General features: G+C 35.9%; 2 protein-coding genes and 1 non-coding gene across 6 annotated transcripts in view; 1 reads left to right on the top strand and 2 right to left on the bottom strand.

Annotated features, from left to right (window-relative positions):
* Nucleotides 1-5,886, bottom strand: part of GALK2 (galactokinase 2) — a 113,835-nt gene extending 107,949 nt beyond the window's left edge. For 2 of the 3 annotated variants that reach the window (XM_034994673.1, XM_034994675.1), the window contains exon 1: nucleotides 5,797-5,886. In XM_034994673.1, the coding sequence (XP_034850564.1) occupies nucleotides 5,797-5,867 (71 nt within the window). In that variant the 5' untranslated portion in view covers nucleotides 5,868-5,886. Of the gene's footprint in view, nucleotides 1-5,557; nucleotides 5,733-5,796 lie in introns of those variants that run through there. The other variant, XM_034994676.1, reaches the window with a different exon arrangement.
* TRNAK-CUU lies at nucleotides 985-1,058 on the bottom strand. Its single transcript has one exon. It is a non-coding gene; the product is annotated as a tRNA-Lys (tRNA).
* Nucleotides 5,887-5,955: 69 nt separating the features above from the next.
* The window catches only part of COPS2 (COP9 signalosome subunit 2), a 29,400-nt gene continuing 10,176 nt past the window's right edge, over nucleotides 5,956-25,179 (top strand). The window contains exons 1-6 of one of the 2 annotated variants that reach the window (XM_034994678.1): nucleotides 5,956-6,062; nucleotides 16,545-16,658; nucleotides 17,301-17,378; nucleotides 21,237-21,362; nucleotides 23,657-23,746; nucleotides 23,868-23,945. In XM_034994678.1, the coding sequence (XP_034850569.1) occupies nucleotides 6,009-6,062; nucleotides 16,545-16,658; nucleotides 17,301-17,378; nucleotides 21,237-21,362; nucleotides 23,657-23,746; nucleotides 23,868-23,945 (540 nt within the window). In that variant the 5' untranslated portion in view covers nucleotides 5,956-6,008. Of the gene's footprint in view, nucleotides 6,063-16,544; nucleotides 16,659-17,300; nucleotides 17,379-21,236; nucleotides 21,363-23,635; nucleotides 23,747-23,867; nucleotides 23,946-25,179 lie in introns of both variants that reach the window. The other variant, XM_034994677.1, reaches the window with a different exon arrangement.

The raw sequence follows: 25,179 nt of genomic DNA, 5'->3' as shown, positions 1-25,179 counted from the left end.
CAATTGAGCACTCAGTGCTCCTTTAGTTCACAGGGGAATCATGGGAGGATTAATGCAAAACATAAAGAATTTACAGATTTCAGTAAAGGAAACAAACAAAGACAAATTTGGAATTACAATATAATTGTGTCTGTTCCCTGCTTTGCCTCCACACCATACATCATTCTGAAAAGTAGGTGGTTCATTTCATAAACCTAGGGATGTATGGTCACCATTTTGGGTGGCAATAAAAACAAATGAGCATTAAAGATACCAAAATGGTAAACAACAATAATATTGCTAAAAGTACGTAATTGCGTTTTTACAAGAGACATTTTTACAAGGTCAATGTCAGTGTAAGGAATGAAAACTCCCAGCATACCTAATCATCCTTTTTTTTTTTTTTTTTTGCACATTCCTCCTATGGCAATTTTAGAGATAAAAGATGTAACTTCAGTATAGACCATTCTGAAGGTTAATATGAGTAGCTGATTGAGTTAAAGATGATACGTTTAGTTAAGTATTTTGTAAGCACCATGCATTTACATACAACATTTTATTTAATCTGAAGAGACTGAGGCAGATTAAAAGGAGCATTAACTAGATGAGACCATTAGTCTATAAGGTGGGAATGTAATGAGATCATGCAAATTGTACTTAGCAGAACTCCTCTCAAGAAGGAGCGGGTATTAAATGTTGGTGGAAATAACATTTTGATAGGCCACTTAGGTTGGTTGGTAAGATCAAGGGATATGCTCCAACAACAGATAGTCATCAATTTGCCTTTGAAGGAGAGAAAATTCCTTCCCTGAGTAAAGTATATAATTTAGGCTACAGCCAAAGTTGAGGTATTTATCACCATCCCCCCCACCCCATCCCCACACCACACCTTCATTACAGTTGTGGCAGTAGCTGCATTTCTTGTTTCTCTACAACCACGGCTGCTGTTGGGAAGTCCATCTTAACTTTTACTAAATCCAGTTGATGTATTTTAAGTAAACACTATGCCTAATGTGAGGCTTGAACTCACAACCCTGAGAATTAAGAGTCTCATGCTCTACCAACTGAGCCAGCCAGGCACGCCAGTCCCTTCATTAAATTTTTAATTAACCCCCTGAATACACCATGAGTTTCCTGTCCAGATTTTAACTAATAAAAGGAGTCCTCCTTTCTTGCTTTCTAACATATGGTGTTCAGCCTCTCTAAATAAATGTAGTTTAACAAAATTTAAGATGATCAATCTGAAGGGATGTCAAATCATAAACCTATTTGGGGTAACCATATGTCTCAATCCAGAGAAGTAAGGGATCATGAATTCTAGAGTTTACTTAAACACATCACATTTTTATTGAGCATTTTCTATAGGCAAAGCACGCTTAGTTTCAGGGGATTCAGGGGTAAGTAAGATAGTTGTGTCTTCAAGGAGATTTCAGCTTAATAAAGAATAAAATAATCACAATACAGAGTAACAAAGCTATCAAAAATATACTTTTAAAGGGTCAAATTATGTTGGGAATTATATGTCAATTATTTTTGACAAAGGTGCCAAGACAACTCAACACAGAACGATCATCTTTTCAACAGACAAAGCTAGGACAATTTGATATCCATTTGCAGAAAAGAATAAACGTCCACATTTACCTCATGCTATATATAAAAATTAAACTTGAAATTAAACTCTTAAATATAAGAGTTAAAACTATATAAAACTTCTAGATGAAAACATAAAAAAATCTTAGTGTCCTTGGTTTTGGCAAATATTCCTTAAATACAACATAAATAGCACAAAAAGCACTCTTACAACTCAATGGTAATAAGACAAATAACCCAATTTAAAAATGGGCACAAGAATTGAAAAGATACTTCACCAAAAAAGATACATGGATGACAAACAGGCACATGAAAAGATGTTCAAAATTAGTCATTAAGGAAATGCAAATTGAAAACACAATGATATACCACTATACTCCTGCTAGAGTAGTTACAATTGAAACAACTGACCACACTGTGTGTTGACACTGTGAGTTGAGCAACTAGAACTCTTATACACTACTGATAGATCGGCAAAATGGCAAAACCACTTAAAGAAACAATTTGAGAGTTTCTTTAAAAGTTAAGCATACACCTACCAACCATTCTATTGCTGGGTATTTATCCATATTCAAATCTATTACTACATAACAATATTACCACAAACATAACAGTATAAAACAATACACATTGATTACCTCCGTTTCTATGGTTCAGGAGTCAGGGTATGGCTTAGCTGGATCCTCTGTTTTAGGGTCTCACAAAGTCTTATCTGAGGTTCAACTGGGGAAGGATTCATTCCTAAGATCACCTGACTGTTAGCAGTATTCAGTTCTTCGTGGGTTGTCAGAGTGAAGGCCAGTTTCTTGCTGGCTATTGGCCAGATGTGACCCTCAGCTCATTGCCACATGATCCTTCATAACATGGCCACTTGCTTTCTCAAAGCAGCATGGGAGATAGTGTCTCTCCCAGTAAAATGTAATTTAAATGTAATATAATTGTGTGCAAGGTAATTATGTTCACATAATCACATATATCACCTTTGCTGTATCTTATTGGTTGGAAGCAAGTCACATCTATTTGTTAATTACATCTCACTAAAGCTGAAACAAACAAAAAAAGAAGCAAGTCACAGATCCCACCCACATTCAAGGGGGAAAGGATTATCCCAGAGCATGGTTAATAAGGAAACCACCTCTGTCCACCACATTACTCAAGAGAAATGAAACGTATGTCCACACAAAAAATTGTACACATATGTTCCTAGCTGCTCTGTTTGTATTAGACAAATACTGAAAAAACTCAAATATCCATCAGCAGGTGAATAGATATCTTGTGAGATATCCATGCAATGGGAACACTCAGCAATAAAAAGAAACAATCAATTGAAACCAATTGAAACAATATTGATGAATCTCAAAGTAGTTATACTGAGTGAAAGAAGCCAGGCAAAAGAGAGTACATACTGTATGATTCATTTATATAAAATTCCAGAAAGCAAAAAATAATCTATATGACAAAAAATAGATTGGTGGTTACCTGGGAAAAGTGAAGGGGGCTGAAAAAGAAGGATTACCAAGAGGTAATGAGGAAGCTTCTGCAGTGATAAATATGTTACCTTGGTTGTGGTAATGGTTTCACAGGCGTATACATATATCAAAATTCATCAAATTGTACACTTTAAGTATGTGCAGCTTAATATACCTCAATAAAGCTTATAAATTATACCTCCATAAAGTTTTCTACATATTTTTTTTAAATATAGGATCCACTTTCTACAAGGGAACCACATCACATCAATGCTCCCTGTTAGAGTTTTAAAAAATTATTATTATTTACCATTGAATAAAATTGATGTCAAGAAAAAGAGAGTATCATAATTGCACAAAGTATTCAGGATAGGTCATGTGAGTAAGGTGACATTTAAATGGATTTTTAAGGACAGAAAAGATTTTGATGCATAGTGATAGCTATAAGTGCATTCCTTGCACAGAAAAATTAATATGTTTATTCATTCAACAAACATGTATTAGCACTTGTGTACCCAAGCAGTGTGCTAAACACTGTGAAGATCTCTTTGCCTGTCTTAGCAAATTTCCAGACTGGGTTGATTAATTTGGGAATGATTAAGAATATTATGCTCGGGCGCCTGGGTGGCTCAGTCGTTAAGCGTCTGCCTTCGGCTCAGGTCATGATCCCAGGGTCCTAGGATCGAGTCCCACATCGGGCTCCCTGCTCAGCCGGGAGCCTGCTTCTCCCTCTCCCACTCCCCCTGCTTGTGTTCCCTCTCTAGCTGTCTCTCTCTCTGTGTCAAATAAATAAATAAAAATAAAATCTTAAAAAAAAAAAAAGAATATTATGCTCAACATTCAGCTGCAGTTTTTCTAGGGCTCCTAGTCACTAACTTACTTGAATTCTTTCCCCTTTGTAGGAGTAAAGAATTACACTAAAAAGCAGAAAATTATATCAATAAATTCAGTGTAAATCAACATGCAGGTTTATTCATGTGATCACTATCCACACGGTTAATAGATAATTGCAAAATTGCTATACTGATTAGAATGCAAAACTATGTAGTTCTGGTTACTCTGAGCAAATAAACCTCTTAACCACCTTGGAATTCTATTTTATCTTTTGAAGAATTATGGATTTCAGGTAGAGTAACCATGTGATTTATTGTCCAAACTTCTGAGAGTAATTAATGCTGATAATTATTATTCTGGGACAACAGTACTAAAATCAGGGCTGTGCCAGGCAAACTGGGATGTACAGTCACCCCAGTTATAGGGAGATTTTGGTTTGTTTTAAGGTTTGCAAGTATAGATTCCTGAGCTCTACCCCAGACCTATTAAGTCAGAATCTCTGGTGTGGGATTTGGGAAGTTTATAATCTAATGAACTGCCATGCTTGGAAAGCCTTAGACCCTAAAATGATATCATTAAAGGCTCTTCCAATTCTAAAATCCTATGCCTTATAGGGGAATTTTAAATATGAGCTTCATATTAGAGGATATTAGGGAATTTTTAATCTTCTTGATGTAATAAGGATCTGAAAACATAAGAAAATGTCCTTGTTCTTAAAAAATATACATAGCTGCATCTAAGAGTGATGTATCACAGTATCTGCATTTTACTTTCAATTGTTTCAGGGACTACACACACAAACACGAAGCTGATAGTGGATATACACATGTTCACTGGACTATTTCAATTTTTCTGTATGTTTGAAATTCTCATGATAAAATATTGGCAGGAAAAGACTACTAGGGAAAAACCTTGTTTATAGGTAGCCAGTGTTATTGTTATAAATATAACTTTAAGAACTATGACCAAAAAGATGGCAATTCAATTGATTACTAAAAAGTCCAGTCTGTAATTCCTCCTCTTGGGTTTTTTTCCTTAGAAAAAATAAAGTGGCAAAGATACTCGCTGCAAAATTGTTTAAAACAGTACTGTTTTTGCAATATTCTAAATGTATAATATTAATGGCATGCTTAGGTAAATCATGGTGCATTGGTACATTCAATGGAGGGATTATTATACAACCACTAAAATAATCATTGTCAAGAACATATTGCATATATTGTCCTATGCTGTTACATAACTAGGTGCAAAAATAATCCGCAATTTTATCTGTGCTATAACTATATAAAATTTGATTCAAGCGGACAGAACTAGAAGTTTATATGGAAATGCTGTTCAAAAAGCAGTTCCCCACTGTATTTCATTTTCATTTCGAATTCTGCCAATGATTTTGTGCAACAATAATGCATATTTTAAAAACCAGTCGTTACCTGTCATCTTAATTTTGCTTAAGGGCAGTAAAGGTCAGTTTATAATTGGTTGAAAAACTGAATAAGATTTTAGGCGCCTCAATTGATTGATGCTTAACTGGTTTGGGATAGCCACAGCATCGTTTTGCCGACTACAGATATAACAAACATTATGTGTAAACCGTGCTGCTGAAAAGGTCTCCAAACATCACAGGAACACCCACCACAATGTGTGGGCAAAATGCACATAGATAATCAAGGCAGAAATACTACTACCTGTCAAATAGGACGGGCATGTCAGTCTTTTCTCCGCGAAAGGCTTCTGATCCTACGGTGCCTCTTACTTTCACCAGAATGAAATGGTTCCAGAGTCCCAGGCAAGGGAAGAGACTGTTCCCTTGCCCAGGAGGCTGGAAACTGCTCAGTGTGAGCGCAAGGTTTCCAAGGCCCTTCAGCAGAGATCCTCAGCACTAGACGATTCCCCAGTTGCTAGGTTTAGTTGCTAAGGCACCAACCGTCTCGCAGGAAGAGGTGGCAGTGCACTCCCTTTTGGCGTCGTAGCGAATCCTCTCGATACCGAGCGCATTTGTTCCGGGAGGAAACATTCAGCTCCTCTAAGAGCGACGGGAAGGCGAGGAGAAGCTGGGAGTGACGCCTCTGAGCCGTGGAGGATTGTGGGAGGAGGTTGTCTCCAATTTCTCCTCCCTCTCCCCCCCTCCCGGCCAAGATGTCTGACATGGAGGATGATTTCATGTGCGATGATGAGGAGGACTACGACCTGGTGAGGCGGAGGGGACGAAACTCTGGGGTTAAGGGTGGTGTCTGGCTTTAGGGGCTGGGGCAGGGGCGACCGCGGTCTCTCCCCGTAGAACATGTGCTTCTTCCAGTCTCTCCCGGTGCAGTGACAGGACGGGTTTACCTTCTCCCACTTCCCGCACCGGGCCCGGGCCCTGCTTCTCCAGAATGGGGGAGGGGAGGGTAAAGGAGGCAGCGAAGGGGGTCCCGAGCTTTGCTCCAAGTCTGAGCGCCTCCTCCGTTTACATAGACACCCCTGGCCTCCGGCGTCCGGTTTTCGGTACCTCCTACCTCCTCCCCACCGCGCGAGCCGCCTCGGGGATCGTGCAGCGGTCTAGGCCCTGACTCTGCCCTTTCGGGCCCAGCTTTCCGGGCCCCTCTTCTTCACCCTGGAACTGAGCGAGTGCGAAATACTGAGAGAAGGGTCTGAAAACTGGGGGGCCTTACTGCTCCCAGGCCTGACCGCGAAACGCCGCTTGTGGGTCTCCTGGAAACAGAGCTTAATAATAAGTCTTGTCCAGGGTCCGTTTTGGTTTAAGGTAAAGGTGCAGCAGAGCATTCAGGGCAAGGATAGCCCGTAAAAAAAAAAAAAAAAGTTAAACTACTTGTTTCGAGAAAAGCTGGGGAGGTTTTGCTTTTTTGTTTGTTTTGGGGGGGGGGAGATAAGGGGATTGACCCAGTGGATTTCTTTTTTGACTTAGAGATTTCCCAGTATTCAAAGTTAAAAATATCAACAATATAAAAATGAACGAATTTATGTAGCTGAACGGTGATATGTAAAGATTCAAGGTTTAACTTAAACGGATTTACAGGTTTTCAAAAAAATTCACAACTATTTCAGGTTGCTCTTCAGAAACGATAACTGTGCGTACTAAGAAAAATTATCCGGGCCAGGAATTAGCATCAACTTTTTTTATTTTGGGGCGTTTTTGTGCATGTTTCTTGTATGTTATAGTGATGCTGCATTATCGTCAAGTTATGAAGTAGATGCTTAGGGATATCTGGCTCATCTTATATTTTAAGTGCTAGATATTCCCGAAACATAAATACATTGTCTTGAATTCGTGTAAAACTTATTTGTATAGTCATTTACAATTAATCTGTTTTAAATGAAGGCACATTTGCAAAAGGTAGAGGGAAATGCTTGCTCTTACCTGAAAATCATAGTAGAGGTTTTGATAATTCTGAAAGTTGAATGTAGAGTTCTGCTAATAGTAATGATTTTTGCTTTACATTTAGTTTGTGCAGATCAAACCGGTTGTAGGCAGTTCATTAAGAATGTATTACTTGTGATATCATGTGCATTTTTATTGCATGTTTATTTATATTACAGGTATTTTCATAACTGTGGAAGTGTGTCTCTTTTAAAAATGTACATATTTTTGATTTTTGTTTTTAAATATGTCTGCTTATCTTTCCTAAGCAGTAGTTTATTGAGTACATGACTTATTAGCACTGTGATACACTTGAAGATCATCATTGAGAATGTAATGTAGGAATAGCAGTGAGAATTTTGTTGTCCCATAAAGTACTCAATTTTTACAAGAACTTTAATTAAACATGCATTGTTTAACTTGGCTAGGTTTTTCCAGCCTTTTAGAGCCTATGCTACATGTACAATATAAATACAATAAAGTTGAATATATGGTCGTTCTGACTTTTTTTTCTTAACCAAAAAAGGTAAGATTTTACACTACTACATAATTAAATGAAATCTTCCCCCCAGTATTCTGTTAAAAAGTCCTCCCCTCCCCCATAGTTGTCCTATGTAGACACCATTCCGATTCCCAATCAGATATCAAGTAGGAAAATCTTATTTACTATAAAGTAAATAAGATCTTAAAAAAAAAGGATTAAGGGGGCTGGTTGCTTACATGTTGTCAAAAGAGAAGTTGGGTGTTTTTCATAGTTACTTGCCTGGGACTTGTTTCTTGGGATTTAAAGAGTCAAAAGAATTGACTTGCTGTTCTAGGGAAATTTTTTTTATTAAAAAAAACGTATTTTCTGGAAATTTTGCAGTTTCGTTTTAGTCAAAATATTAACTAAAGCCGTGAGTATTTCTGACCACAGATATATTCAGCATATCTTTTGTAGGTTGTCTGTTGATAAATTTTAATACCCTAAATCACTTTTTGTACTTACTCAATCTGGTGGAAGTAGGTAGTTAGGATACCACCAGGAAAAGTAAAAATCTGTTTCTAAAACTATACTGTTTTTATATAAGAAAATAATTAATGGTTTGTGCCCAAGATCTAAAAGAAAAGAGACCCAACTTAGTTTAAAAGAGAAGAAACAAATGTGAAAGAAATTTAATTTGCTTGAGCTCTTATTTCTAAGACCTATTTTATTTTTTTATTAGAAGCAGAAGCAGGCATTTTCTTTTCTTTAATTTTTTTTTTAAGTAGGCTCCATGCCCAGCATGGAGCCCCACGTGGGGCTTGAACTCACAACTCTGAGACCCAGCCCTGAGCCGAGATGAAGAGTCGGCTGCCCAACTGACTGAGCCACCCAGGTGCCCCAGAAGCAGGCATTTTCTAGGCATAGGAATTTATGTAGCAGTAAATGGGGAGGTAGGAGATGGTACTGGTAAATGTCTTGATTATTTGCTGGTCTGATAATACTAAGTAATAACTATACTACCATTCATTAAGTTAATAAGCTATTGATACGTTAACTGTATTGTAGCTCCACAGTCCAGCCATTCTAGCATGAAGTTGCTGAGTACTTCTAATAATCTTTTTGGAAAGGACTTAAGATAGACCCACTTCATTCCAAAAATTATTTAGATCCTGTGATAGGTAGGGCATTGTATATTTGAATTTGGAATTCTGCATGTATTCTTCATGAAGATGAAATTTGATTCTACAGCTGAGGCTTTTAAAAGAAACTTGAACATGTTTAATCATAAATAATTGGAAACAACTCCAAATTATCCATAGTAGGAGAATACTAATACTATGAGTACTAATAAGGTAATGACAGATAAATTATGGTATATCCATATGATGGAATGCTATGTCAGCAATTCAAACCGTGCTCTCAACAATATTCAGTGATACGAAAAACTTTTGATAAATTTTATTGGCCAGGACTCTTGGGCATAAGAGACAGGAATATTGTCAAACTAGCTTAAACTAAGAAGAGCATGTGTTGGCACACATCACCAGGAAGTATCAGTATGGCTGGATTCATGGTTCAGATGATGGTGGTGGGTATTTTTCTTGTTTCTCTCTCTCTTCCTGGTTTGCTTTCCTCACTGTATTGGCATAATTGCCTTCACATTACATCACAAGATGTAATGCAGCATCTTCCTGGTATTAGAACCCCAAAGGCAAAAGGGTGTTCCTTGCTAGCTCTAACAGCAAAGCCCTAGGAAGGAGTTTTATTGACCCAGCTAAGGTTTGTGTAGCCTTCTGTGAACAGCTGTAGAGAGGGAGGGAGATTGCTTGCCTTGAAAACCCTCACACGGGAGAAGGGTTGATCACCAATGCTATGCACACAGTGAACACATATACATTATAAATATGTAATCTATTACAATTTTATTGGGTGGGAATAAAATTTATTTTGTTAAGTGGGAAAATATAGAAAAAACGGAAGATCTGAAAAGTGTCAGGAAAACTAAAATTTGTTTATTTCTTACAAACCTTTCACAGTGAACCTCTATTAGTTTTATTGCTGAGGTGAGAAGGGGCAGGTTCTAGGGTACAAATGATGAACAAAAATCTTACTTTGGTCATGAGAGGCCAAACAATGATTTTGTCATGGCTCAGAATTTTTTAGAGTTCTTCTTACAAATGGTCTTCAAAGAACCTGAAGCATGTAGCTTTTTAAAATAGGTGATACAGGGGCACCTGGGTGGCTCAGTCGTTAAGCGTCTGCCTTCAGCTCAGGTCATGATTCCGGGGTCCTGGGTTCGAGCCCCGCATCAGGCTCCCTGCTCGGTGGGAAGCCTGCTTCTCCCTCTCCCACTCCCCCTGCTTGTGTTCCCTCTCTTGCTGTGTCTCTCTCTGTCAAATAAATAAATAAAATCTTTAAAATAGGTGATACATGGGGGCGCCTGGGTGGCTCAGTTGGTTAAGTGACTGCCTTTGGCTCAGGTCATGATCCCAGACCTGGCTTCTTGCTCAGCAGGGAGCCTGCTTTTCTCTCTCCCTCTACCTGCTACTCCACTTGCTTGTGCTCTCTGTCAAATAAATAAAAATTCTTTAAAAAAATAAGATAGGTGATACAGGCACATAGTTCAAAGACAAGACATAAAAAGTTTTCTTTCCATTCTCGTTCCCCATTTGTCCAGTTCCCATTCCTCCCCATATGTAATCAAATACATGTTTTTATCCCCCTCTTTGTCTTTAATCCAGGATATAGCCTATTATATATATTGTTCTGTACTTTGTTTTTTAACGTGCCTTAGAGATTATTCCATGTAAGTATGCAAAAAGCTCATTTCTTTCTTTTTACAGCTGCATTGATTGTATAGATGTGCCATACTTTATATAACCAGTTCTCTCTTGATAAGCATTTGGCCTGTTTTCTTTTGCTGTTATAAACAATGTGCAGCTTTTTTTTTTTTTTTTAAACTTCAGTGATAGGTTTTGTCTTTTTTTGTAGATGTCGAAAACTATATTCTGAGTCAGGTTTGAAAAATAAGCTGGACCATCAAACTCGGTGATACTCTTTCTTTTAGGTTAGAAACATCTAGTGAAGTTTTTCTTCAGAATTTCACAAACATTACTTAATAATCCGTGTGAGTGGAGTAACTTTACTACCTCTTGAAATTACTGCTTCAAAAATAAGTGTTGAGCGCGCCTGGGTGGCTCAGTCGTTAGCGTTTGCCTTCGGCTCAGGTCATGATCCCACGGTCCTGGGATCGAGCCCCGCATCGGGCTCCCTGCTTGGCGGGAAGCCTGCTTCTCCCTCTCCCACTCCCCCGCTTGTGTTCCCTCTCTTGCTCTGTCAAAAAATAAATAAAATCTTTAAGAAAAAAAAAGAAAGAAAGTTCCTAGGATTTAACCCCCCACATTTGATAAGAGAGAAACTGAAGCATCATGTCTGAATGTCTTACTTAAATTTACAGGACAAATTAGTGGGAGAGTCAAAAGTATATCCCAGGTCTAATGACATTTATGATTTCTCTCTTTGGAAGATTTAATTTGAAGACTGCAAGTTTAGGACAAATAAAAGAATGTTCTGATTTACACTGTAGATGAATTAGGACCCATTAACTTAAGTGAAATTTTAAAAACTTAGGACAACTTTATGAATGGCTAAACCACAAATGACTACCTAGGACTTGAATTGTTATCTAGTCCTTAAGGATAGTGAGACCTTGCCCTTTGCCTCTCTGTGCCCGACATCTAGTTCAGTTGTCAAGACCTGATCAAGGCTTGGCAAGCATTGTTATTGGTGAGTCTTGTGTTCTAGAGCACATTTCAAAGACCTCTGTTGGCAAGGGACACGGGAATAAGTAGGAACTATGAAACTGACCCTGTTTAGCAGTAGGTGCATTCCAACAGAGTCAGTATTGCCCCTGGCTGTTGTATTCTTGTATATTATTTTGGAATATTCATCCACTTTTCATTTCAATTAAGCGAACATTTATTGAGCAGTTTGTATTATACTAGACTCTGCGGATACCAAAATGAGGAAGAGAAAGTTCTGCTTTTTGAGAAGCTCATAGTAGTGAGGTAAGGGGAGGTGGGAACAAAACACTCAGCAAGGCCCATGTTAGAGAGATGCATGTCATGGAGAAGCATGACTGAGGAGAAAATTTCTATTGCTAGTTGGAGGAAGGTAAGCCTTGATGAATACGTTTTCCAGGACTTTTAGGGCTGGGAAGCACATAGGAGAAAAGTGGGAAGTTTGTTAGGAGGGGAGGTAATTTAGAATTCCTAGCAGAGAGAACAGTTAATGCCAAGAGAATTTGAATTATGTGGCACATTTGGGGAAGGAAGAATAGATTTGGGTGTGCGCATGGATCACAGATTGCTTTGGGGAGTGTTAGGACATGAGTTATTATATAAGTAGGTGGAACTTCTAAACTTAGGTTTTTTAATCCTTTTAACAATGTTCATGTGCTTTCGTTTCATATATTGCTTAATTGTTTTTGTTTTTTAAAGCATTCTTAATATATTGAAATACCAGTTTCTCTTTTTAAAAGCATTTTCTTTAAACTTTTACAAATTATAGTTCTTTCTCATCTGACATAAGGGAATTGAGTTCAACATTTTTTATTTAATACTTTCTGTATAATATATTCTGACTAACAACGCTGTGTGTAACCAAGTCATCGATAGTCATTAGAGATAACTTTTTTTTTTAAGATTTTATTTATTTATTTATTTGAGAGAGGGAGAGGGAGCATGCGCAGGGGGAGGAGCAGAGGGGAAGGGAGAGAGAGACTCTCAAGCGGACTCGGTGCTGAGTGCGGAGCCGATGTATGGCTCATGACCGGAGTCGAAACCAAGAGCCCAGTCACTCAACCAACTGAGCCACCCAGGCACCCCTGTCACTAGAGATAACTTTTATTTTGCTTTTATCCTGTGCCCCTTTGGTGGGTCCTTTTTATTTTACATCCCGAACATCACTTGACATCTTCTATACTTATTGACATCTTCTATACGTATTCTATCTTCTTCCTTTTCTCCCTATTCTACTACTTGTAATCAAACTTCCATCATCTTTTAGCCAGACTGTTTGTTACAAGATTCTCCAGTAGGCTACTTCATTACTACCAGAGTACTCTTCCGAAAACACAATCTGATTATTTCCCCGTAAAATTATTTAGTGGCTCCACTTGATCTAAGCTCCTTGCTAGACTTCTTTTGTCCTGTTCCTTTGTCTGATACTAGTTTATCTCTCATCAGTTCTTTATACACATCCTGTGCTTCAGCCCAGTCTGACTATTCATGCTTCTTTAAATTATGCAGTACCATTACAAGCTTCCATGCCTTTGCACACGTTAACTGTTTTGTTTCAGATGCCTTTCCTTATCCCCAGGCAACTCCTATTCATATTTTTAGACCTGCTTCAGGTAACTTTTACTTCTTCTAACTCACTCCTTTTTTTAAGCTGCCAGTGTACCTAATAATGTGTCGTTATTTTGTTAGGGCATTCCTGTTTCATTTGCATATCTGTCTCTGACCATGAATAGCTTAAGGGGAAAGATTTAATTTGCATTTGTGTGAGCAACACTTCATTGCTGGAATATGCTAAAGATCATTATCACTGAGTATCTAAATAGGTATCTAACAGTAGATATCTAAATAACAGATTTATTCTAAAGACTTCTCAAAATATCCCAGTAATAACTGAAGAATAGTTTACTGTAGTACACAGCTTGTAGTGATTCATTGAACTGCATATGGCAGGTTAGTGATGTCACAGAGGCTGGTTCAAACCCTCTGAATATGCTGTTGCAGATCCTAACAAGGGACTGCCTAATTATAAGAATGCCAGTCAGTAACATCAGTTCTTATGTATTTATACATTTTGGCAATACTCTTTAAGAATTGAATTGCAGTTATGCAAAAAATGTTATACATTCCACTTCTTCATCCATATGCAGTTGACCTTTGAACAACACAGAGATTAAGGGCACCACCACCCCCAGTTGAAAATCCATGTATAACTTTTTATTCCCAAAATTTAAACTATTCTTTATTTGTATTTATTCCCCAAAATTTATACTAATAGCCTACTGTTGACCAGAAGACTCACTGATAACAAAACAGCCAATTAACACATATTTCATATGTTATATTAAATTCTGTATTCTTAAAAAAGTAAGGAAAGAAAAAATTGTTATTAAGAAAATCATAATGAGAAAATAGATTTACAGCACTGTACTGTATTTATCAGGGAAAAAGTCCACATGTAAGTGGACCCATGCAACTCAAACTCATGTTGCTCAAGGGTCAGCTGTAATATGAAAAACCAAAAAGAATATATTCATAAAATGTTGAGTACTCGATTAAGCCTTATCTTGATTATTGTGATTTGGGGGAGTTATAACATCTAAAGTTTAGAAATACTAGTCTGAAGCCAATCAGAAGTTGTAGGTAGCCAATCTTGTACTATAAGAAGCATTCAGTGATTGTGAATAATAAGGAACTATGTTAGACATGGTAGAAAATGTAAAGGTTCCTGTCTTCAGCGTTATAATGAGTTCAGTCATTTCTGGGTAATTGAAATTTTTTATTTTTAAAATATTACTTTCCCTACTTCCCTCTACTCACTCATATCCTGGCCTACTTGTTTTACTATAATCTGTTACGGGCTAAGAAACCAAAAATAAGTGGACTTTGGGTGAGAGTCCAAATTCTTAGACTTTGTGATAGATACAAATAAAAAAAAATTATTTCCAGGTTCAGGGGTGTATTCTGAAGATTTGAGTTGCAGAAAAATCATTTTCTGGTTTAGTTAGCTAGTCCTAAATTGTTACTGAACAGTTAGCTAGAGAAGAACTGATTTCCAAAGGTGTAGAGAAGTTTTTATAGCTGTGACGCTTTACTCCCAAGTCCTCCCTGAGGAGGTGACACTGTAGTAGTTAACCAGATGAAGAGAGAGGGGGAAGAGTTTTGGCCACTTGTGTGGTAAGGCCAGGTGCAGCAGAATGACTCAGGGAGAGCTTAATTAAGAGATACAGTTGGATGTATAGTCAGGAATTAGGTTTCGATTATTTTTGAAATTAATTTTAAGAGCAATATGAAACCATTTTTGAGAAAAGGAATGTACTAATTTGCATTTTATGAAGATTATCTTGGCTGCTTACCACGAGAAAGTTGGAATTTGGAGGTTAAAAATGATAACGGGAAGTCTGTGGGGAGATGGAAGTGGCTTGGTAGACTAGGGTGGTGGCAAAGGAGAGAGAGGAAAGTGCATGAATTTGAGATTTATGTTGAAGTTAGAATCAATAAGTACTCTTTATGTTCCAACAATGTGACTGCTTTTAGTTCTTTAGTTACCTCCTATGATGCTGTTTTGTATCTACTGTTCTCTTTCCCCTCTCCTATTTTCCCTAGCAGGCAAACCCCCATTTATCTTTCAAAACCTAGCTCAGAAGCCTTCACTATCACAGTATTATTTGATATATAGTTAGCTTGTTTATTAAGACTTTATTAATTGCTTTTCTGGTTTGATCAGTTGTAGTCAAACCTAGCTTACATGGTCAAGAAGTGAATGATTGATTATGAAATTTATTCATTACCCAGAATTTGATCTCATCCCGAAGAGAAGTGTTGTAAAGGATTTTCATGTTAAACATAACAGAATTCCCAATCAGGTCTGGAAGACTGCATCCATGTTTCCTGTCCTTACACAAGGAAGTAATTGTCCTCTAGAGGGTGCACATTAACAAAACCTCTGTGGTCAGATAAAATTGGTTTTATACTAACATCAAACATCCCCCTCCATCTGCTGGTCACAGGAAAAACTCATCTTGTATTCATGTATTTTTGAGCTCTCTAGCGCTACACTCACTATGCTTTCTTTCATTCTTTGGCCTTTATGAATTATTACAGATTTTTCATGAGTATCTCAAAAAAATTACTAAGTATTTGGATTTAGAAATAACTGTAATACTGTTCTTGTCTTTTTGTACTTCCAGGTACTGTTCTTGATTTGACGTAAGCTTGCCTTTTGTAATGACTTGTACCTGATGGAAAGAATTTTGTGTCTTCCTAAAATAATGATTTTCATTATACTAACCTATGTATATTTTATAATCCTCATCATTAAATTGAGTATCTTGGAACTATTTTAAACTCTTTTTTATACTGCTCCACAAAATAGTTGTTTTATTCCAGTTTTCCTTTCTACTTACTGTTTCAGTACTAAGAACTGAATTTATGTGGTAAAAGTCAAATAAAATTATATAAATTCAGTTGCTCTTAGTTTGATTTGTTATAAAGCTAGTTAAAGTACGTTAATAGCTATTGGGTAATGTGGAATGCACATAAAGCAGATATTCTTATTAACATATAATTATATTTAGCAATAAACTACTCTGCCATATACAGATTACCATCCTAGATAGGCCATTTAGAACAAGGAAATTTAGACTTAAGGAGTAGAGAAATTTAAATTACAGAACTTAAGATGAATAATTAGCATTTATGTAGTAATTAGCATTTACAGTGATTTTTCTTGGGTTCTGTGACCAACAAAAGGTTAACCACTGCAGAATTGGGAGTCATTAACCAATATTATTTTTTTACATTTTGCTTTTCTGTTTATTCTATGGAAATTGTGGTTTTGATCTGAAAGAAAGAAATTATTCTATTCTCTCCACTTGATTTTGGCTTTTTCACTTCTTTTTTAAATAATGATTAAGTGTCAGTGGCATTTTACCTATGTGTGCAAGGTTGTTTTGTATAAATGTATGGTTTTTCCATCTTAACAGTATTCACTTTTTACAGGGCAATGTGTGGAATTCTTTTTCATTTTAGTATCTCTTCCTAACACACAGGAATACTCTGAAGATAGTAACTCTGAGCCAAATGTGGATTTGGAAAATCAGTACTATAATTCCAAAGCACTAAAAGAAGATGACCCAAAAGCAGCGTTAAGCAGTTTTCAAAAGGTTCATATGTTTTTCTGATTGCTTCTGTGTCTTAAAGTTTATTTTTTCAAATGATGTCTCAGAATTTTATCTCAGAAATGTGTTTTGGATACTGAGTGATAATCCTGTAAATAAATTTGCATTGCAGTACAAGCAGATATTTTAAAAGGAATATCCTATTGTTTTTTCTAATCAAGCTATCTATAAAGCAGGGCCATTGTCCTGAAAAGCTAGTATGGTTCTGACAGAAGGAAACCAATATGATGATCAATAAGTATTATCCCTACAATTTTGTTCCTTCTTTGGAGGACAGATCACACAGGTGTGGTTCTATTAATTAATGTGATTTCTTGACAACTGATAAACTTTTGGGTTATTCTTACCAATGGATTATTCAGAGGAAAAAAAAGGACTTCTGGGATTATAGAATAATTGAGCAGTAGTTCTTATTTAATCTCTTGATTAAATAAGCTCACTTATCCTTAAGCATTTTAAGACCTGTTTCTTTTTTAAAGCCTTTTAAAAATGGCATTGAGAAATGGTGGAATTCTTGGGGAAATGTTCATCATGCATATGATGTAAAATTAATTCAAAACAGACATTGGTGTCATTAAAAAATAACATTAGCATTAAATTAGACTAAAAATGTCTTCTATTTTTTAGGTTTTGGAACTTGAAGGTGAAAAAGGAGAATGGGGATTTAAAGCACTGAAGCAAATGATTAAGATTAACTTCAAGTTGGTAAGATTTGTTTTGAGGGGAGTTAAACTAATAATGAAATAAATTCTGTGGGTAAAAACCTCATGGCAACAAAATGCCATTTTTTTTCTACCTCTTTAAAATAATTCTGTTGAGGGGCGCCTGGGTGGCTCAGTTGGTTAAGCGACTGCCTTCGGCTCAGGTCATGATCCTGGAGTCCTGGGATCGAGTCCCACATCGGGCTCCCTGCTCAGCGAGGTGTCTGCTTCTCCCTCTGACCCTCTTCCTTCTCATGTTCTCTGTCTCTTATTCTCTCTCTCTCAAATAAATAAAATCTTTAAAAAAATAATAATTCTGTTGATACATTTCTGTACTTAGCCTACTTTTGATTTGTGACTTCAGTAATACTAAGTAAAAAAAATTCTGCATACGAATCAAACTTTTCTGTTTAAGAAAACTTACCCTATAGATACATAGACAGTATCTGGCTGCATTATTATCAGAATGATTTTTCCCAAACTATTAGTGTTTATTTTGGAGTTTAAAACTTCTACTTTGTGTTACAAGGATTTCTACTTGCACTGATAAGAACCAAAGCTAACATCATTCTTGACTCCTCTTTTTGTCTCTCTCCCCTCAAATAATCCGATGGTAAATCCACATGTCTTTAAATATTTTTAAAATATATCTAGATCTATATCTTTTAAAATGTATCTAGTAACTTTTGTCAGATACTTAACCAGATACTACTTAACCATTTTTATGTCTGGTACTCTGATCCAAGCCAACATTCATCTCTTACCTGGATTATTTCAGTAGCTTCTTAACTCATATCCTTACTTCTGTCCTTGCCTTACTAACAGTCTGTTCTCCACAAGCAGCAGAGTGATCCTTTTGTTTTTAGAGTGATCCTTTTAAAATGTAAGTCAGATTATGTCATTCCTTTGCTCTAAATTTTCTAATGGTTGCTCTAAATCTTCTAATGGTTCCTACTCTCCTTAATAAAATCCAAATCCTTACCATGGCTTGGGAGGCCCTATGTCAACTTACCCTTTACTACCTTTCTGATACTATTTTCTGTCCTCTCCTTTACTGGGTTCCTTGTTGTCCTCATGTCATCCTAAGCATGCTCCTACTTGTAAACCCTTGTATTTGCTGTTTCCTCTGTCCCAAACTCTCCTCTCAAATAGCCATATGGCTCTTTTCCCTGTTCAGGGTCACCATGTATCAGGATGGCCTTCCTCTGACTACCTTATATAAAATTGCATCCTTCCCACCATCACTTACATTCATCTTACTCTGCTAATTTTCTTCTTTTGACTATATCACCACTTGATCTGTATACGTACTTATTGCCTTTCTGCTGCCCTCATCCTCATAGGTTGTAAGCTCCATGAGAGCAGAACTTTGTTTTATTCACTATTACATTCCTATCACCTGTAATAGTGGCTGGCATTCAGTAGGTGCTCAAATATGTTGTTGAATGAAGTCATAGATAGGTTGGGATTGTCATAACATTGTACTCTCAGAGAATTGCTGTCTTCAAGAGTGCAGGGTAGAGGTGGAGGGGAAAATAAATGGTTAGATGAGAGGACTAGGGACAGATATGAACCTTAAAATCACTAAGGATAGAGGAATTTTTGAGAAAAAGATAAAGTGGAGTTTAGATAGCAGAGGTAAGCACTTCTATGTCAAATGGAAGGATAGCTAGCAATCTATTACCACTTTTTTTCCTCCTCTCTCTATATTTCTCATATGTTTCTTCCCTCTCCCTATTAACCTCTCTATCCCATCTATTTGAAATTGAACTCCCTGAATTGACTATTACCTTTGTCCAGTTAACTTCTACTAATCTTTCATCCTGTTCTTGACATACTCACTCTGGCATCCTCACCTACCTTCAAAAGGAGGGGCCCTCCATGACATCTACAGAAACTATCCACAAAATATTTTAGCTCATTCTTCCTCCCAAAATATCAAGACTATTCAAAACATGTTAAACATTAATAAGTATATTGCATGTTGCATTTAAATATAGTTGAAGAAGGGAAAATGTTTATCTTGAATTTACCCTTTCTAGTTCTGCTCTGATATTCTCAAAAATATCTCTCTGTTGCACAAAGAAAGCCCTTGTGCTTTCTCTCCATTTATTATTTGTGAAAATATTAAATACACATACTATATTTAAATTAATAGCTTAGAAGGATATGTGGGAGAAGCATCAGGTGTCAAGGACAGAGATTTTGACTAAACAATTTTAGTGACATTAGAAGCCCCATGTTCAACTCTTAAGATTCTATGATTTGAAATAATACCTAGAGACTCTAGAAAACTGCTATCTTAACATACTAGCAGTGGTTCAGTTTTTGAGCCCATTTAAATATACGCTACCCATAAGGCTTATTTTACCATTTTACCTTGAGCCAAGATGGGAAGTAAGAGGATTATTTGTAGTTTGTGTTACTTTACCTACCTTCCTTCTCTACCTTTTATTTGCTCAAACAGCATCTGTGAATAGTAGTTTCAGCTTCCATCCCTCGTTTTCTGGTTGGATTCAGAATAGGACTCATGATGCTGCGTGAAGGTTTTGAGCAGTAAAAAGTTGGAAGGGTTTGTTATCAACTGCTCTGTGTTTACCACTGTAATTTACCTAATCCTCCCTTAGTCTTTAAATACAGTAACATAATTATTGAAAAATGTGCTTTAAAATTATAAGAGCATAAGAAAATGAATTCAAAACTAACTTTTTGCTAAAATCCTATTTCAGTATCCAGATACAATCTCCAAGTTAGGACAGTCTATTTCTGATTTGCCTTTTGCCATAAGATATGTTCTGTAACTTGGGTTTTAACAGCTCACTGATAGGATATTACCTATTATTTACCCTTACATGGTACTGGCATAGGTGGGAAAAAATGGACAGAACAATGGGAAAAGCCTTAGTAATATATATCAAACTACCTATTTCCAATTATGCCAACTATTGTTTCCTTTTTTGTAATTCAGTTCTTGCTTAGATTTCAGGGAGTCTTCTCATGTTCATAAACACACATGGTCTATTAGTCAAGAAAAACTATATCTTCCAGTGTTCCCCCTCCCTGATTGAAAGTAGAGTAGAACCCAGTGAAAAGAAGGATTAATAGCAGTTGGAGATTGTGGGGACTGTGGATGCAGATTATCAGGTTAGACTCATAAAATGACTTATATGATCTACTTTGAGGGAGGATAGACCATCCACCAAAATACTTAAGTGTTGGAAATTTGACTGGTAGTTCTTTATTTCCTCAGATCTCTCATGTTTCCTCAGATAACCACAGTAGTGCAAATAGTCCTGCAAGGAATAGCAACGTTAGCTACATATACTATTGAGTAGAGCCTTGGGTGGGAGGACTTTTCTTGATAGTGGGATGAGTACCCGGGCTAGAAAAGATTCTTTCACTTCACATTTTATCATGAGCCAACCAATAATATAGGGAGAAAAGAAACATACCACTATTGTTAGAGAGCTTTCTCATCAAGGGGTAAATCTTCAGGAGAGGATATAGCTGATACCTGCATAGTTGGTACCCAAGGCATTTGAAAAATTGGATTTATATTTATTTTTTGGTCTGTGAATATTTTAGTAGTTCTTAGGATTTCAGTAAATGTTGTGCAATGAGAACAATATCTGAAATTTTGAGAATCTGTAAAATGTACTTTTTCATGGTAACTTCATAAATTTGGTTCATGCGTCAGTAACCTAGAAATTCCAAATTTAAGCAAAAATGTTTATAGTGTTTCTGTCATACGTACTTTATCATAAAACTTTGTTTTTCATAGTAGTATGTGCTATAGTCTTAATCATGTAGCTATTTTAGCACATAAATACATATCTAATAATGCATTTTTCTTCCCTGACAGACAAACTTTCCAGAAATGATGAACAGATATAAACAACTATTGACCTATATTCGGAGTGCAGTCACAAGAAATTATTCTGAAAAATCCATTAATTCTATTCTTGATTATATCTCCACTTCTAAACAGGTTAGAGTCTGGTTTTTGCTCTTGGTACTTACCAATGTGTTATTATTTATACTATTACATTGTAACAAACCCTTCCAACTTTTTATAATTATTTATACTAAAGGCTTTGTTCTTTTTTTTTAAGGCCTAGAGATTTCTAGTTAAGCAGTTATACCAGGCATTAATGTGCTTTAGAAATAATATATACTATTTTCTTAATTATAGTACTAATCATACAATATTAAAAGGCAATAACTAGCTAAATCTCTTCAAATAATATCTTGAGGTACATAATCTGCACACAACTTTTGCAGGTTTAAACTCCCATATAGTTACTAACATAGTTCTTTCCAATAAACTCCATCACCACTTCCGTTAGATTTGTGTAGATTTGATTAAAGATCCTTGAAAGGAGACCCTATACTCATATTAGTACTTGACATTACTCAGTAGGTGTTTAGTAAATGCTTTTACAAAGAATGGGTGGATGATGGATGATGAAAGAAAGGGCTAATGATGAAGAAACTACAGTGGGCCTTGGGAAGGATAGAGCTTTTGTTATTCTAGATTTTGGTTATTAAGAAAAGCAATGGTGATTTTATTGTATTGCTAAGATAATTTTTAATTGGATTGCTGTTCATATTCTTTTAAGCAACATAACTTAAACACCGTGATATTTTACCACAAGAAGTATTCTCTATGTCATTTATTCTCCCATGTCATTTAGGATTTCTTAAAATGTTTAATACTTTCCATATTCGTAATAAAAAATGTTCATCTCAGAATCTCATTCTGTCTTTTCTGCTAGATGTCATTCTTATTTCTTAAGATAGTTTATTTTACTCTTTATATCTAAAATATATGTAAAGGAAATAGAGAAAAATAAACTTAAAACTGACCCTTGAACAACATGAGGGTTAGGGTGCCAAGCCCCTCCCCTCTGCCCCCTGCCATGCAGTTGAAAATCTGTGGCATAACTATTGATTCCTCAAAAACTTAACTACTAATAGCCTGCTGTTGACCAGAAGCTTTACCTATAACATAAACAGTTGATCAGCATATTTTGTATGTTATGTGTGTACTGTATTCTTACAGTAAACTAAAGAAAAGAAAATGTTATGGAGAAAATCATAAGGAAGAGAAAATATATTTTATAGTACTGTACTGTATTTATCAGAAAAAATCCACGTATAAGTAGACCCACGCAGTTCAAACATGTTATTCAAGGGTCAACTGTGTATGTTTTGTTAAAACATTAGTAATTAATGGCACTAATTATAGAGTTGTTACATATTGGGGGGGGGCTTTTCTTATGTGGGGAAATATATTCTGAGTTTTACAAACAAGTGTATCAAAACATTTTTGGTACACTATTTATAAATGGTATGCCAGATGTTGGTGGGGGGGAATTAATTTCAAACTTCAAGATTGTGTGTTGCTTCGTGCTCTTATATGTACATTTTTTGTCTTTGAAAGTAAGAACAAATATTGGGTGGGAGGTACTCAACTTATTCAGTATGCCATCAGCAGTCATGAATAGATAGGCAGCCTTTTCTGAAAGTATTAAACTTTCCTGTTGTCATGGCCCTCTTTCTCTTGATCCTGTTAAGTAGAGATCTAGAGAATCAGGTATTCAAACAAAGACAGAGCCCGATGTGGGGGAGAGGAGGGTAGGTAGGGGAGCTTATCATAATGCAAAATAGAATGATTTCCATGAAAAAATGTCACACTCAGATTGGTGAATTGATGGTGTTTAGACACAGCTAAAATTGTGCTAGACTTTACCCTCTACCTAACTCCAGCAGTTTCCCAGTAACTTAAGAGCTGTGTAGTTCAGTTACTTGATTAATTATATTTATAGAAGAATTTTTGAGGGAAGCTTATTCTTTGTTTCTTTAGCTGCTTGCCTAGTGTTTGCCACGTAGCAGGTACCAAATGAGAGTTGAGTGAATAGGATACACACTATTAATAACAGCACAACTAGTTCAATGTGTATGCCATTCACTTCCATCAATATAAAATGAGTTATTAGAGTTATTAGATTAGAAAGGACAAATCATACTTTTAGAGCATTAGGTATTTTCTGGGTTTTACTTTTTAAAAACTCACATAAAAACAGATCTAGGCACTTTTTGTAAATTTGGTCTCTGTTTTGCTAAGGTTTTATTAAATTATAGACTGACACATTCAGAAACAGATCGTGTATCTTATGTGTATTAAAGTTCAAAGATGCACTTTTAGTTTGTTCAAATTAACTTTATTAACAGGTACAAATTTGCTGTTTACAATTATAGAATTCTGATTTTTTATGTCAGATGGATTTACTGCAGGAATTCTATGAAACAACACTGGAAGCTTTGAAAGATGCTAAGAATGATAGACTGTGGTTTAAGACAAACACAAAGGTAACAATTACAATTACTTTTTTTTTTGAAGAGTGGGAGAGTGTATTTAATAAACTCTCCTAAAGATTCATGCCTTTTCCTCTTGAAATCTTTTAATTTTAATAAGTGTATTCTTTTACAGCTTGGGAAATTATATTTAGAACGAGAAGAATATGGAAAGCTTCAAAAAATTTTACGTCAGTTACATCAATCCTGCCAGGTAGCATTCTCTTCTTTTTTTCTTAATATTTCTTCATAATAAAAACATAAGAAAAAATTATATTTGAAACTTACTTAGGAATGTTTTGTTCAAGATTCATCCCCAAAATCAAATTTGGTAAATAAGATACCGATAAGATACCAATACTCATTTTTTCTGAGTATTACATTTCTTCCTGTTTAAATCATTATTTTTGTGGAGTGAGGCACAGGTATCCATAAACAAATAGGCTAGTCATTAATGCATATTAAGAATAAGCCTTTCATATTTAGTTATATACCCTGTGAAAATCAGAAAGAACATTAGAGACATGTAATAAAGATATTTCATATGTAGTTTATAATATATGAATCTTCTGTAACAGTATTGTCCATTAGAACCTCATATGATGCTAGAAACTAGAAATATTCTGTATCTGCACTAATATGATAGCACCAGCTACATGTCATCAGGCAGTTGAAATGTGCCTGAGTTTTTAATTTTACTTAATTTAAATTTGAATGGCCACATGATTTGCACAGTGCACCTCTATAACTTTTTAACTGTGGTTATAATTTTGTGTTTTCTTTTTTGTCTTGATCAATAAGTTATTTCATAGTAGTTTAAAATTTATGTGGAAATACTATTTTAAATGTTTTTAACCTCTTCCTATGCTGTGTACTATTATCTTAATTGTATGTTATTTCTGTGAATGGGAGAAAGGTTGATCAGGAAAGTTTTAAATTAATCACCTGCATGTATTTTCATTTAACTTTTTTTTTAAGGTGTTTTTGTTTTGTTTTGTTTTGTTTAGGTTTTTTACAAAAGAAAATGTTTTTATTTCATAATAGTTTTGCTTCGGGGCGCCTGGGTGGCTCAGATGGTTAAGCGTCTGCCTTTAGCTCAGGTCATGATCCCAGGGTGCTGGGATCGAGCCCCACACTGGGCTCCTGGCTCATTGGGGAGCTTGCTTCTCCCTCCCTCTGCCTCTCCCCTGCTCATGCTCTCTCTCTCCCTCTCTCTCTCTATCTCTCTGTCTCAAATGAATAAATTAAAAAATCTTTAAAAAATAAAAAAAAATAATCACCTGCATGTATTTTCATTTAACTTTTTTTTTTTTTTTTTTAGCTTTTTTACAAAAGAAAATGTTTTTATTTCATAATAGTTTTGCTTCGGGGCACCTGGGTGGCTCAATTGGTTAAGCTGCTGCCTTTGGCTCAGGTCATGATCCTGGGGTCCTGGGACCTAGCCCGGC

This window comes from Mirounga leonina, unplaced genomic scaffold, assembly GCF_011800145.1.
Source record: "Mirounga leonina isolate KUSES-001 unplaced genomic scaffold, KU_Mleo_1.0 Mir_91, whole genome shotgun sequence".
Taxonomy (NCBI): Eukaryota; Metazoa; Chordata; class Mammalia; order Carnivora; family Phocidae; genus Mirounga; species Mirounga leonina.
This window is presented reverse-complemented; position numbering and strand designations above follow the sequence as displayed.